The sequence below is a fragment of the Beta vulgaris genome, chromosome 3 (assembly GCF_026745355.1).
Source record: "Beta vulgaris subsp. vulgaris cultivar EL10 chromosome 3, EL10.2, whole genome shotgun sequence".
Classification (NCBI taxonomy): domain Eukaryota; kingdom Viridiplantae; phylum Streptophyta; class Magnoliopsida; order Caryophyllales; family Amaranthaceae; genus Beta; species Beta vulgaris.
The window spans coordinates 51,513,125-51,528,098 of NC_079204.1; the positions used below are offsets into that span (position 1 = coordinate 51,513,125).

At 32.5% G+C, this 14,974-nt stretch overlaps 1 protein-coding gene across 1 annotated transcript; it reads left to right on the forward strand.

The window, feature by feature from the left end:
• Positions 1 to 4,779: 4,779 nt before the first annotated feature.
• Positions 4,780 to 10,537, forward strand: LOC104889397 (calcium-binding protein CBP). The gene is made up of 5 exons (XM_010674604.3): positions 4,780 to 5,518; positions 7,963 to 8,009; positions 8,106 to 8,281; positions 8,380 to 8,398; positions 10,247 to 10,537. Exons 1-5 carry the CDS (start codon positions 4,888 to 4,890, stop codon positions 10,349 to 10,351), a joined length of 978 nt encoding a protein of 325 aa, XP_010672906.1. The 5' UTR covers positions 4,780 to 4,887; the 3' UTR covers positions 10,352 to 10,537.
• Positions 10,538 to 14,974: the final 4,437 nt, after the last annotated feature.

Sequence of the window (14,974 nt, forward strand, 5' to 3'; positions counted from 1 at the left end):
CTAACTGAATGAGTATTATACAATATTAATTATATAAGAAAATCATGGCGCTGCTTAACTTTAATGATGAATAAGTGAGAAATATCTATTTTAGCAAGGAAACTATATTTAATCATGCATATAAGAAATAATTATTGATATCCTATAATGTCAACTACTTCATGATTCACTCATACTTTCATATATAATTTGAGTTTAGGATGTTAAATTTATGAACAGTTATATTAGTTTTTTTTTTTGCAAGAATAATTAGTTAAAGAATATTGGATTATATTGAAGAAAAATAATTACTATTCTTAGTTTCTTAATACACGCAACATATTTCTTTTTGGGATATTTCATAAAACTTGCAAAATAATTCGCAAACTATTATAAAAATTAAAGAAAGCTTTATTTTATAATTTAAGCACATGTGTCATGTTTTCACTCTCTCTCCTACTCTTTTATTTTATAATTTTTATAGAATGGGCCAAATTCAAAGTGTGTGAATTTTCTTTAAAAATGATATTAGTATCAAGCGTAAGTTCATAAGTGTATGTACTTATATCGTTTGTTTCATTTGAATGTAAGAATGTGGGAAAATATTTGAGTGACCCTAGTCCCTAAGCCTAAGGTTGTCAACCTTCTTAGTCGCAATAATAGAATAAATATTAATATATATCCAATAAATTGGAGAGAGAATTGCCATAGATTAATGTTTTAATGTACTCTTGACCTTAACTTTTTAGTAGTGAGAAGAATATTCATTTTTATCTTTAAACAACTTATCTTGTCTGACATTTTCTTAATTCTCCCTTAAGTTGTCTGAAAAACACTTAATTATTATATCTAAATTTGTTTAATCTTATCTAAATTTTCCAAACTTATATTATCATAGTTATGTCAAAATTAGTTAAAGTAGACAGATGCTTATATATTGGTTTTCATTTTTTTTTTACCTAATTCAATTTCTTGAACATATATATAGATGAACTCTTATTTTACCTCTCTCACTTTAACTTTGTTTTTTTTTAAAAAATACTTTTAGTATGTATTGGTCATGGATATGATTTTTTTATGATTATCATATTAGCTTACCTAAACCACTTTGGGACTAAAAATTGAATATTTAAGTTGTTATTGTTTTTGTTATATGTAATCTCTAGTCATAATCATGGTGTGTTATATTTTTTTCAACAAAATCATCTTTTTATTTCTTGTTTGGTAATAAAATAAACTTGCATTACTATTATTATTACATTTGCATATTTTCTTGAAGGGGCTAGCATCTCATGATAATGGTTGGTATTCATTACCAAAAGTGAATAATATTAAAAAAAAAACTTATTAGACCAATGTACCCATTGGCTTGAAATTAGGTAATTTTTAAATTAATTATATTATATAAGTTTGATAGTGTGATGAAAAACTTAAAGTTGTTATACCAACGCACCCATTGGCTTGTACTTAGCTAATATTTGTTTTATATTTGAAATTTCATATTTTGACTTTTTGAGTATCTTGTATTAGTGAAAAACTTAAAGTTGTTATATCAATTCATCTTTTTCATTGTATATTTTCTCTCTCCTCTAAATTGGTATTTAGCTTGAAAATAATTCCATAACTGGTTTTTGTGAAAATAATAAGAATGACCGCTAAGATAATATATGATTTTCGTTTTAAAAAAAAAGATAATATTTGATTTGTTTCCTTAATTGATAATTGGTTGATTGATTCCTTTAGTTATTGTAGTTGATATTATTTCCTTCATTGTTAAATTAATTGATTATTGTTAAAATTATTTTTAGCAATGCCACGTGGCATAAGCAAGCATTAGGTCGAAAGTTGAGGGTGAAGGAGAACAAAGGAAGGTTGAGGTCTTGCCACGTAGGACAATTTTTTCTTGCTTTAATATTATATATGATTGTTGGCTGTTGGATCTACAATCAATAATTAAGTCCAAGAATGCAGCTCATATTAATATTTCATTGGTCAGAATGCATTCCATTTGTTTTCTAAGTTCTATTCACTTTTATTTTTACATTTATTTTTTCGAGTTTTATTCACTTTATTTTATTTCTTATTAACTAACTTTTTCCTTCTTTAACTCTCCAGTACCCTTCAATATTGGATCCGCTTTTACCTTTTCTCCTTCAAAGTAATTAAAAAGAAATATGGGGTGATCTCTTTATCCTATTCTCCTTCGTTATTTGAGGTATATTATAGTCAGTAGAATTTAGAATGTGTACAATATAAGATAATTAGTTTTATATGTACACGATATGTGTGGAGATAAATAAATAGCAAAATTGTTTATGAAATTTAATAACCTCATGTAATAGATAAGAACTTTTTTTCACAAAACCCCTTTATAGAAAAATTTGATATTATTTTTATTTAGCGAATATAAGATAATTATATGTACATTTAGGGAAATTTGTTGATTAATAGAGTTTGCATCATTTTCAAAATTAATTTAGTTTAATTATTATGTGAGTGAGGATATTTTTGTCGTTTTACTGGCAACACAACTTTTTGAGAGTTTGCTTATAGTATAGAGGTACATCTAATATACATAAGTAAATTACCAAGAATTTAATCTCAACACTTGGTAGAAAAAGGAATATTGATTATTGAACTGATACGCTTGTCTGTAAGAGGCGATGACCAAATTCTTCTATATCAAATTATAGGTCTTTCATTGGTTTATAAGAGTAAAAGTTAAAATAATAAAAAAAAGATACAGTGAAAATGTTGTTAAAAAATTGGGTGATGTTTTTGCAATACACAATATAAGATTTTTTTTTTGGTGTAATAAGCAACTAAACGCAACAAGAGAAACAAGATTCGGTCTCAAGTCTTAGGTAAGATCCCTAGAAAATTTTACCAACTAAGTTAGACGATATCTACGTACATAATATATGATGTAATCGTGCACCGATGACTTTATAACGAGTTATTACTAATAAATTTAAATAAGTTTATATGAGTTTAAATAAGTTGAGAACAAGTAAGGTAAATATATCATATCTTTTACTTTTGAAACTTTTATTAAAGAGAGAATTGTGACATTTTATCTAAGAAGAAGTAAGGTCTTGTTTGATGTGGTTTTTTCTTCTTCAGTTTTCTGTGTTTTTTAAAATTAAAAATAAAAATATAGAAACAAAAAAAAAAATATTTTTCAGTTTTTATGTTGTCAATTTTAAAAATGGACATGTTTAACATAAGTACAACTAATATTAAGTTTATTATACTTTTAACGGTTTTCTAACCTATACACCCAATTGTCAGTGTAAAGGTTAAGGCTTATCTATTAAACATATTAATTAACGAAAATAAAATATCCTCCCTATCATTATGCTAACTATTTAATAAGTCTTAGTCTTAAGCATAATTATAGGGAGTATATTTTATTTTAATAAATTAATTTGTTTAATAGATAAACCTTAACCTTTGCAGTATGTGCATACCATAATCGTACTTTTTATACTTCATTCATAATAGAAAAATTGCAACAAATGTATATTTTATACCTTATATACCACCCAATTGTTACATTCAATCTGTTACCATATGGAGGAAGTATCATATAAATTCTATATCCATAAAACCAAAAACTGACAAATAGTATGAACAGACCTTATGAGTTATGAAGCAATGATATTCCCATACTCGATATGATCCAATATCATGATATTTCATTCAATTTTATGACAAAAAATAATATTAAAAAATTAATTAAAAAAATCATATATTTTTATTTGGGGATTATTGGTTGAAATATAATTGATGTATTAAATAACTAGTATACCATATTAACACTATCTCATCATATTAGTTAGCTATTATATCATATCTTGACCGCATCTAATCATATCAAGTAAATCTTTATTATATAAACCAAGGGAGGAGGTGTGGTGTCCTCTTTTAGAGTGACTAGAATACCCTCTAATAATTTAAAACAATGTTTTCCTTTTTATAAAAAAATAAAAAATGAGAATCAATGAAAATTGTCATATGAGTGTGTCAAAAAATAGAATATGCAATATTATTAATAACTTACAAATTAGATTGACACAATCAATTCACGAAATCAATTAGAATCTTCAACCAAAAAAAGCTAGCAATATATCGTGATAACATAATATTTCATGTTTACAAAGTTCAAACAATATGGTTTATTAACATTTATAATTATTAAAGAACTATATTAAAGTCGTTGGAAAAAAAACTATTAAATCATCAACCAAATTTTTCAATGATGGTACTGAACAGTTAAAATCATTCACCTTTAATATAGAAAGATAATAACACCTCCAAAAGAACCTCGATGATTTATATCACTACCAAAATAATTTTAGATAAAAAAATATTTCCATTTATATATACCTACATAAGATTTTTGACACACGCGATATACAACTAGTGTTATATTATATCAAACTAGTTTTTATATGCACGCGATGCGTGCGAATATACGTACAAAATTATTTTTTTAGGAGATGAAAAAAATTAAATTAATTATTAATTATTTCTAGTAAATTAGGAATATTTGAATTCTTGATGGTTTTCTTTTTGTAATATTTTTTTAATTTTTTAAATTAATTAGGTAGTTTTCTTTTTTATTTTTTCATTAAAGGAAGTAGTTATAATAGAGATGTTATGAGGATAAAATGGGGTTTCTAATATTTTGGTGTCCTACCCCTCTTCCCATATAGAATAGAGATTATTAGTAAAATTACAAAAATACCATAATATGTTACTATAAATTATACCCTATCGGATATGAAAGAATACTTCCTCGTTTACCTACGGTTACAAATATCAAAATTGCAACAAAAATCCTCCCCTTCTTTCCCCAACTGAAATTCTGTCTCTCTCTCTCTCTCTTTCTCTAAAACAAAAATCATGTCCGGCTACCCCCACACTCCTCCTGGCTACGGCTACGGCCAACCATACAACGCTCCACCACCTCAACCTCATGAGTCCCACCCACCTCCACCTCAACCTCACGGGTCCCACCCATCTCCACCTCAGCCTTACGGGTCCCACCCACCTCCACCTCAGCCTTACGGGTCCCATTCCCACCCACAAACGGCTCAACCCTACGCCGCTCCCTCCTCTTACGGCTCCAACCCATCGGCTCCATCCTCTTACGGCTCCACCCCATCGGCTCCTTCCTCTTACGGCTCCAAGCCGGATAAACCCTCTAAAGAAAACCACCCATCACCATACGGGCCTCCTCCCGGGTCAGGATACCCGAACCCATCTCAACCGGGTTCAGGTTACCCGGGTCATGGGTCCACTTACCCACCTCAACCCGGTTCCAGCCCATTCTCTTCGTTGTTACCGTCGACTTTTCCACCGGGTACTGACCCGAATGTAGTGGCCTGTTTTCAGGTTGCGGATCAAGATGGAAGTGGACTTATTGATGATAAGGAACTTCAAAGAGCTTTGTCTTCTTATAATCAGAGTTTTAGTTTGAGGACTGTTCATCTTCTTATGTATCTCTTTACTAGCACCAATTCTCGTAAAATCGGTCCGTTTTCTCTCTCTCCCTCATTGCCTCTTTTTCTTAATGTTCTAATCGGAATAATTGAGGTGAATAATCCCAATTTTTGGTGTATGTTTATTCTAAAATAATCGCGACTTATGGGGAACCTTCTCAAAATAATCCGAACTATTAATTTTACCTACCGCTACTCTAATGTAGGTTTATGATACTTCGTCAGTTCAGTTTTAAACGAAATATTGGATGAACTCACTATTCATTAATAAACTTTGACTCCAATTTATCAATATTATATAAAGAAAATTATAGTCAGGTATATTTATATTTTTTAGGTGTGCATAACTAAACATATTAATGATCAAAAAAGCATTTTTAATTGGATGAAAAAGCAAATGTTTTATTTAACGGACGAAATATATAAAACATTTAATAGTTTAGATTATTTTGAAAAGATACACTTTGGGATTATTTAGATTAAAAGATAGGTGAAAGGTGGGGAATTGGGATTGTTATGTTAATTTTTCTTTTTTTTGAAATGGAATTGGCTGGTTTTTGTATTATTAGAAGTTTGGAATTTGATGGTTTTGGGATTTGTTTGGGATATTTAATGAATGGTGCGTTTATTGGTTGGTGTTTAACTAATAAATTAGAGTTGGCCCCACATTTAGTCTGGAATGGGATTTGGTTTGAATAACGTGAGCGTGTTGGTGGTGGGATTTGGACTTTAATAAAGAAGAAGATGATGATTTGGTGAAGCCGTTACTACAGTAGTATTATATGCTTTTTCTTAATGAGGAATCAATTGAGCATATATTAAATACTCAAGTCTAACAAAACGAAAAAGTAAAGATAAAGATGAACACAATTGATTTTTTATTTGAGGGGAGAAAGCGGGAAGTTTATTGAAGTAAATCAATTTCCGCCGAAGCTAAGACACTTTGGGGAAAGGAGTCACACCATACATGCTCATAATTAAAAGCAATACTGCAATACCCTATTTAGCAATCAAATGAGCTACTACTGAGAAATAGAAGTGATCTAAACATATTGATAATTGGTTATGTTACTTTGGTTTCATAAACTATATAATTTCATATGGGTGGGCTACGTTTGTAATAATATCTTCCGTTTTTAGGATGCAACATTTGCTTTTTGGTGAGTGAATTTAAATGTTCCGTGAAACAAAAACGGATGTAGTATATTACATTGGTGGTTGTTGGTAGTAATAGCCATAGCTAATTACTTTGTATATACTGGTACATTCGAGGTGGTGCTTGTCACTAATAGCTGATGTACTCCGTGTCATGTATCGGCTTATCTCAGAGGAAAGAGGGGATAGTCTTTGTTTGGTTTTGGGATTGTAAGACATGGTTGCTGAGACAGCTAAAGGGGATGGCTGGGATACAGTGCGCTGTCAACTGTTGTGTGGGCAGAAGTTCTCAGATTTTTGATGAGGTAAGGGGATCTAGTGCATTGGATTCACTAAGATAACTAGGAGTCTAGGAAGGTTATGTTGAGATGGAGGCCTTGTCTCAATATTGAACCAGTTCAACCAGAGTGGTTTCAAACATTCTAACCATGCAGAAGCCTTGAGAATCTTTAAGGTTGGTTAATGAAGAAAATGCACTAGGCAATAGGAATATATCCTTGTCTTAAGGCTAACATGACCATGACCCTTGGTCATTGCTGGTTGTGGTATTGCTGTTTGGGGGCTTTATCGAAAATGTTTCTTTGTGTTCCATTACAAATGAAAGAAGGATGAAATTGTGTGGATCGTATGAATGCTAGTTGGCTATAAAATTTCCATGCACTGCTTCTTTGTTTGGTTTTCCGACTTTTGAGGAAGTCATTTGAGCCTTGTTTCAAGCTCAGAGTTATCCTCCCCCCCTCCCCCCCAAACTTAGTCTGTAGCGTGCTTTATTTATCTGCCTAGCTCATTTGCAGAAGGTCCTACATATTCTAGACAATGTAGATTTTGGAACCTACACAGAGTTTTAAGTAGTGCTGCTGATTACTAATATGAGACTTTAAAACCAAATATCGTTCTTTGCTGCAATTAAACCAGTTGTCTTAGTTTAAGATGTTATTGGACATCTTCAAAACAGTTGATGTGCTTCATACCCATTCCTGATTGTTGTAATAATTCCTCTTCTTTCCGTTGCTTCATTTTTAGTCAGTTTCTGTCTTGTCTCCCGAATCCCGCCAGCATTGGAAATGCAGCGATAATGACATGGAAAACCAAGGGGACTGTTTCTCTAGCATGTGTCCAGAATATTTTGCTTTACTTTCATGATGCATTATACTTTCCGTCTATACTTTTTTCTTTCCTGCTACTTATAGGTAGTAGGTACACATGCATGCTCTTGCACAATGCACAGACTCTAAGAGTGTTGTGTTGGGTGGGCTGGGTAGAAATATAGCATAGTGAGACTAACTGTCCATTTCTTTTAACTTGCACATGTTTGGTGCAGGTCCTAAGGAATTCACTTCTCTGTTCTACAGTCTGCAATCTTGGAGGGTATGTTAAATCTTCAGATATACTGTTGCACCATGGTTTATCTCTTTTATGGAGGTTTATTGATCACTAAGCATTTTATGGGGGACTGTTGCTCAGGAAATATTTGAGAGATATGATAGAGACAGGAGTGGCAAAGTAGATGCTTCAGAGCTGCGTGATGCACTGTATGGCCTTGGATTTTCTGTGTCTCCTGTAATATTGGATTTGCTAGTCTCTAAGTTTGATAAGACTGGGGGAAAGAGCAAGGCCATCGAATATGATAACTTCATCGAGTATGTACCAGTCTAAACTCTTTTGGAACTGTTGCACATTGTATTTCATAGATCATACTTATTTTAGCAATTCTAATTGTGTATTCTCTGTGCTGCAGGTGCTGCCTCACCGTGAAGGTAACTTTCGCTGTTCTTCTGTTATCAGTGTTCCATCTTTCTCTGGGAATTCTTCATATCCTTCTCGTTTTCTTCTTTGGCTTCCCTTTTTTTTTTTTGAGAAGGGGGAGGGTTGGGAAGGTTTACTTTTGAATATGGGCTGCAAAATTTTAAATCTTGATGTCATTTTAACTACAAAATACGTAACTGATGAGACTTACGCGGGAAAGATTTTTCTGCGGAGTGCATGCCTAAGAGTTGCTTTTTTCAAAAACTAATTTGCCAGTGATGTCCTTAGACTTCAATTTGGGAAAGTAGCTAAATTACAAATGCAACCCCTTGCTTAATGAGCCCTTTAAATCTTCTACTTCAACCTTCAATAAGTTATACAGCTACATTAGAGCCTTAAGAGGACATTTTGTGGTTGTATACGCATTGGGGAAGAACCATAATTTATTGAAAAAAGTTTAAACTAATCTTAGGAAATGTACATATGGACATTTATGTCCACAACATTGATATAATTACGTTCTACTGAGAATTTTTGGCATTTAAAGCACCATAGAGAATAAAAATTGGTTTCTTAAAGGGAGTTGTCTTTTTTGACATAACTGGTTATTTTTTCTTTTCAAAGTATTCTTTCTGATATCGGAAACTTCTACTATAATTTCTGTAATTCCTACTCTAATGGCACTGAATCTATAGTTTTTGAACGTCATTCATAGTTGAGTTTCTTTTGTAGTTTTTCATAGTTTAGTCTATTTTGGTTTGATGCCCTATATATCAGTCTTTCTATGTCATTTTTGGCTTGCACTCATCATGTATCTTACTTACGTTTCTATTTTCAAAACATTCCAACGTCCAAGTGTTTGGGTAAATGTCAGACCATGTACGGTATGGAAATTTGAGGGGCTGGAAACGGAATCGGTAAATCCTTTCCGTTATTGATTGTTTGTTTGAGGAGAGGGGATGACAATTACCGTTACTCAGGGGATACTTAACCCACCCTATTGTTTCTGCTCATAGACCACCGGTAACAACTTGTTTCCCTCAAACAAATGCCTCCCTTCCCTCTCCAACCTCACCCCAATCTGATGTCCCAGAGTGTTGAATAATAGCTGTTGAATAGAATAGAGAGATAGAATCAGAAGATTGGGACGGAAAGTGAGAGGTTCCAGTGAAAGAAAAGAGTTTGGTTGGGAGGTGGGGGTTTGTTTTTCTTTGACATTTTTATTTTTATGATTCCATTCCATTTATTGGCTGAACCAAACAAGTTAAATAATCAATAGTTCTTGTTTCCATTCCACTCCTTTCTTTGTTTCCATTCCGTTTCTATTCCACTACTTGAACCAAACGAGGCCTCAGTCTCAATAACCTGTCTATTTATTCTTTTTTGTACCCAACTGAATTTCCACATGGCCCTTATTATTGTAGTTTGGACTATCAGCGAAGTCTTTCTTTGAATCTTCTATCATCTTCTCCAATTGAGAATTGACCACTCTATCCATATAGAGCTCGATGTGAAAGATTTGAGGCAAACAATCAGTTGTATTGTCCCTCCTTAAGGAGAGGATGAACAAGATTTGTACCTTATCTAAATTTTGCAACTAAAAGGTCGAAGAGGAACTTGGTATATTAATTCATTTTCTCACAAACAAAACGAGTAGAGACCGAAGTTCGCATAAGAAACTTGACATTATTGATCCTATTGTCTCCTATTATTACCTACAGATGGAGGATCAATGACAATTTTGATCCCAATTATAAGGCTCTTTTCTCATCTAGTAACTACGATGCAAGCATTTTGTCTGAGAAGGAACCATTACTTTCCCCTTTTCCTTTATTTATTCACATTTTTGCTTGTTGCAGGGTCTAACTGAGAAGTTCAAGGAGAAGGATAAGAATTATAGTGGCTCAGCAACTTTCAGTTACGAGGATTTCATGCTCAACGTGTTACCCTTTCTTGTTGCGTAACTAAAAGGCCCAGAAGATATTCTTTGGTTTCTTTTCTGGTCATAATAAGTATGATATAGGAGTATGTAAGTTTTTGTGCTTAAATGTTACAACATAAGTGGCTTGATGCTTTGGGACATATAGCTCTGTTCTGGATTGATTTTTACTTATGTAATGACTAATCTGTGTATATGATATTGTTTCTCATCTCTATTTTTCATGAGGTAAGATGTTAAAACTTTGTTCGATATCGATTTAGCGCGCAGTTGAGGAGGATGTCGATTTAGGTTCTGCTGCTGGAAGCTGAAAAATGCACTGTTGGTTCTTGTTGTGATTCATAGACCAGTCACTTGCGGATGTTAAAATTATGTTGGGGAGCTGCTTCTTCAAATCTGGTGTTGCTGTTAGAGCCTTGGGTGAGACTTTTGATAGAGATCATTTTTTTTTAGAATGCTGTTAAGTGTTAAATGGTGAAGCCATTCTCACTCAAGAGTTAGTAACTTCAATCGCAGCGTGTAAGAAGAAATTATTTTGTCCAAGCATAACTATTACTTTCTCCGTAACAAAAAAAATTTGCAATATTTGCCATTTTGGGATGTAATACAAAAAATGCAACAATTGAAAATTTACTTGTTGTAGTAAAAAAAAGTTCCAACAAAATTACAAAAATGTCATTACTTTATAAACATAAACTCTAATTAAAACATCTCTAATACTCATTAAAATTAACATGGTTACTAATGCAACCTTAATTTACTAAATACAATCTTGTAAAATATCTAAAATATCCCTTTTCCTCATAACCTATTTCTCTCTCTAAATACTCCTCTCTCCCTTCTCCCTTCTCCCTCTTTGTATGTCGTCCAAATTGGGACTGGTGACTGGTGTTAGTGGTGTATTCCAAATTAAGAAGAGAACATGCCACCTTTTTTTTTTTTTTTTAAAATACAGTGACTAGTTTAATCTATTTAGGGACAAGATTAATCTATTTCGTGACCAGTGCAATTTGTTCAGTAATGACATTCTTTAATCCATTCAGTGACTTGTTTAATCCATTCGGTAAGGCTACCGAGTTTTTTTTTTTTTTTGAAATGATCAATTGTAGTTCGATAATCAAGAAAAAAAAAGGGAAGAGAATGGATGACTAATATAGTGTTGGGTTAGAGTGAAATGAAAAAGACTTGTTAGAAAAATTCTGTCTTGAGTTCGTCTAATTTTAAATTAAATTAGACTGTCTATTCTAATAATTTGCGTAGTTAACATTTTCTACAAGGTGTAGTCCAAGATTAGATACTAGTTATCATATTATTACCTGATAATTTCTTTATCAGACCAAATTATCGCCAACATCCTTCGAAATCATATCACATTTAGGATCCGATGAAATAAGATGAATTGAAACATTATATTGTAAATAATTAATTATCTTAATATTCTCAAATCATGTCTTTTCACCTATTAAACAGGTTGATCCGTCAAGTTCTTCATTTAATTTTTAGCCTATTTACCTTTTGGGTATTATTTGTAATACTATGTACTATAGACTATTTGATGTGAATGAATTTTAAGTATAATGTTATTAGGGAAGCACCCTTAAAATCTTCATGAGTGACATTTTTTCTCTATGGGCAAGCAATTTCACCCATAAACTTGTGTTTTTGACTTTTTGCTCCAAGGGGAAACAATTTTCATTACCACTCATCTATACATGTAATCCATGTACAATAAAAAATTTAGAAATTGCATAACATAGGGTTTGATCCCGAGACCTCAAGTACATATACTAAAGTTTTAACCACTAGGCTAGCTAAGTTGTATTTAGTGTTATTATCATAAAATATTATATTAATAAATGAAATTTTTTCTTACCCGAGGCATAGCCCGAGCCTAATAACTCGTTACCACCTACAAGGTGGTATTGGATGGGAATGAAAATTCAAGAAGAAAAGTAAATATTTTAGAATAAATTAGCATTACCATGAGAATGTATAATGACATTCTTCATAAATTTATACACAAATTTATTTTCGTTACCATCATTTAGAACCAACTACCAAAAAGACCGTTTGAGTATTATTTCATTTATTTGTAATGATATGTACTATAGATTAGTTGATGACGATTACTATTGAATTTTTGACTAGCTGAAGCAAGTATGCAAGTCAAAGACTCAAAAAAGGGGATCACTGTGTAATCAAGGGATACATTCTCTTGCAAATCGCTTTCTTTGGCTGCTACGTCTACTTGGAAATAGATAATTCTTCATCCGTGGCTTTGAATTGGCAATACTATGAGATTTAAACCACTCACACACACACCTTATCATTAGTATATTTAATTAAAAATTAATGAAGTTGATATATTAATAAAAGTATATATAATGAAAATGTTCTAATAAAATTTATATAATTTTTCTTTATTTGTTAAAAAAATTATTAAAGAAAAAATATATATAATACAAAATTCGAAGTATTACAATTTTGAAAAGAAAGGAGGAAGTATGATTTTTCTTCTTCTCTTAGCTCTTGATGAGAAGGTTGAAAGTATTATTTAACCCGCGCATTGCAATGGTTCGGAAACCAATTGTTTTTTAATGAGGTGGTAATTAACTCGAGTTTACAAAAGTCCAATATATAATCTCTAAACAGAGTTAATACTCCCTCTGTTTCATGATATAAGACATTCACGCTTTACGAAAATTTGTTTTGACCTCAAATATCTCTCATAATATGATGAATATAAATTATAAGAATTCTACCGTTGGATTCCTCCTGAAAAATACTATAATAACATTAATTTTTAAATTTTTTTATCCACGTAAATTTAGAGTAATTAACGGTCAAAGTTCGACCTCGAACATCGTGCATGCCTTATATTTTGAAACAGAGGGAGTACTTTTTTTAATTTAAATATTTTTTCTTTTTTCTCTTTACATTTCAGTTGGACTCAAATAGGATTAGAACTAGCTACTCCAAAATTATATAGGATCGAATTTGTTGGATATATGCTTAATCATGTGTTAATAACCCTCCAAAATATTGATACTTAAAGGGAATATTAGATCAAAAACTCAAACCTAATAAGAAGAATTCTTCTTGGCAATAAATATAAAGATCAAAACTTGGTTTATACTTAGCATAAATTCAATGGCGAAACAATTCCATGCATATTAGGTATTCACATTTGCAACTGTAGACACTAAAAATTTATTAGTGTTTTACATTAAAATAAATTGATTATTATTGAGCTAAAATAAATCTGATTAGCCCAATTTAATTAATTTAGCCCACTCAAATTACCTATCCAAATTAAATTAAACAAATATAATTTGGGTTATAAAGTAGTGGGCTAGCCCAGATTACTAGTCCGAATAAGATGTCAAGTGGCAAAGGTAAAAAGACTTCCAAGTCATAAACGGGCCCAAACCCATAAATTACCAAGTCCATGAAGGGATCTCCATTCCCTATAAATAGACCTCACATCTCTCAGTTGAGGGGACGGAAAAATCATTATTCTCAAGAGCTCATAAAATTCTCTTAGAATTCTCTCTGCAATTAGTCAACAAGCACATCAAAACTGTGCCGACTATTAAATCACCAAACATATTCGACTGAGATTCAAGCTTTGTCAGCCCTCATTCGAATATACCCAAACAAAACTCAAACTCAGGTTGACGTCGACAAAACGTCATCCCACACTCAAACTCAAATTGACGTTGACAACAGGTCAGTCTACATTCAACTCCACGTCGACACCAACACGTGTCACTCTCAAGCTACGAAACAGAATCAGAGGACTTAGTTTATTTTTCATTATAAACTGTTTACAGAGATTGTACTCAATACATTTATTGAAATATAATTTCTTTGTTACTTTTTTCTCGTCTTATTTATTTCGACTCGAAATTTTGTGTATACAGATTTTGGCACGCTCGGTGGGACCATCTCTGCCTCTCATCTCTGTTTCGTCATCAACAACAAATCTGAGAAATGGCCTCAAGCAAGAACATCTCTCAATCTTCTGAAAACTCTGCTGACACCCCACGAAAATCTGTAACGTTGGGTGATTATATGGATGATATGACTCTTGGTTTTCGTACCAGAGGAATGAAGAAGGCTGCTATTGCTGCCGCCGCTGCAAAGCTCCGAACTGCGAACGTTCCTACCAGGCCAAGAAAGCTCTCTAAGCCTATTGCTACTGAATCATCTGTCGTGCATGGCTCATACAAGGAGCGTGAAACCCCTGTGTTTGGCTCAATCGCTTTGGCTGAACGTGAGCCATCATTGATTGCTTCTCAAATATGGAAGCAACTCTCATCTGATAAGTCAGACAGACTGACTGTCCACACTAGCCCTCTCTTTGACCCACTCAATGTGGGGAGTGACGATGAGACAAGTGATGACATTGTTGACTCATCGCCTCTAAAGATTATCAACTTAGAGGAACCCTTACTCTCTCAGTCGAACACTGCTGCTGTTATGGTGACTTCGGCTAAGACAGTTGAGGAACAACTTGCTGAAATGAATAGCCTACTCCAAAAATTAATGAAAGATGGAGAAGAAAAAGATGCTCAAATCCGACTCCAAAATGAGCAAATCGCTGCCCTCAACAAGAAACTTGAGGGAGACGACGCAGCATCAAGAC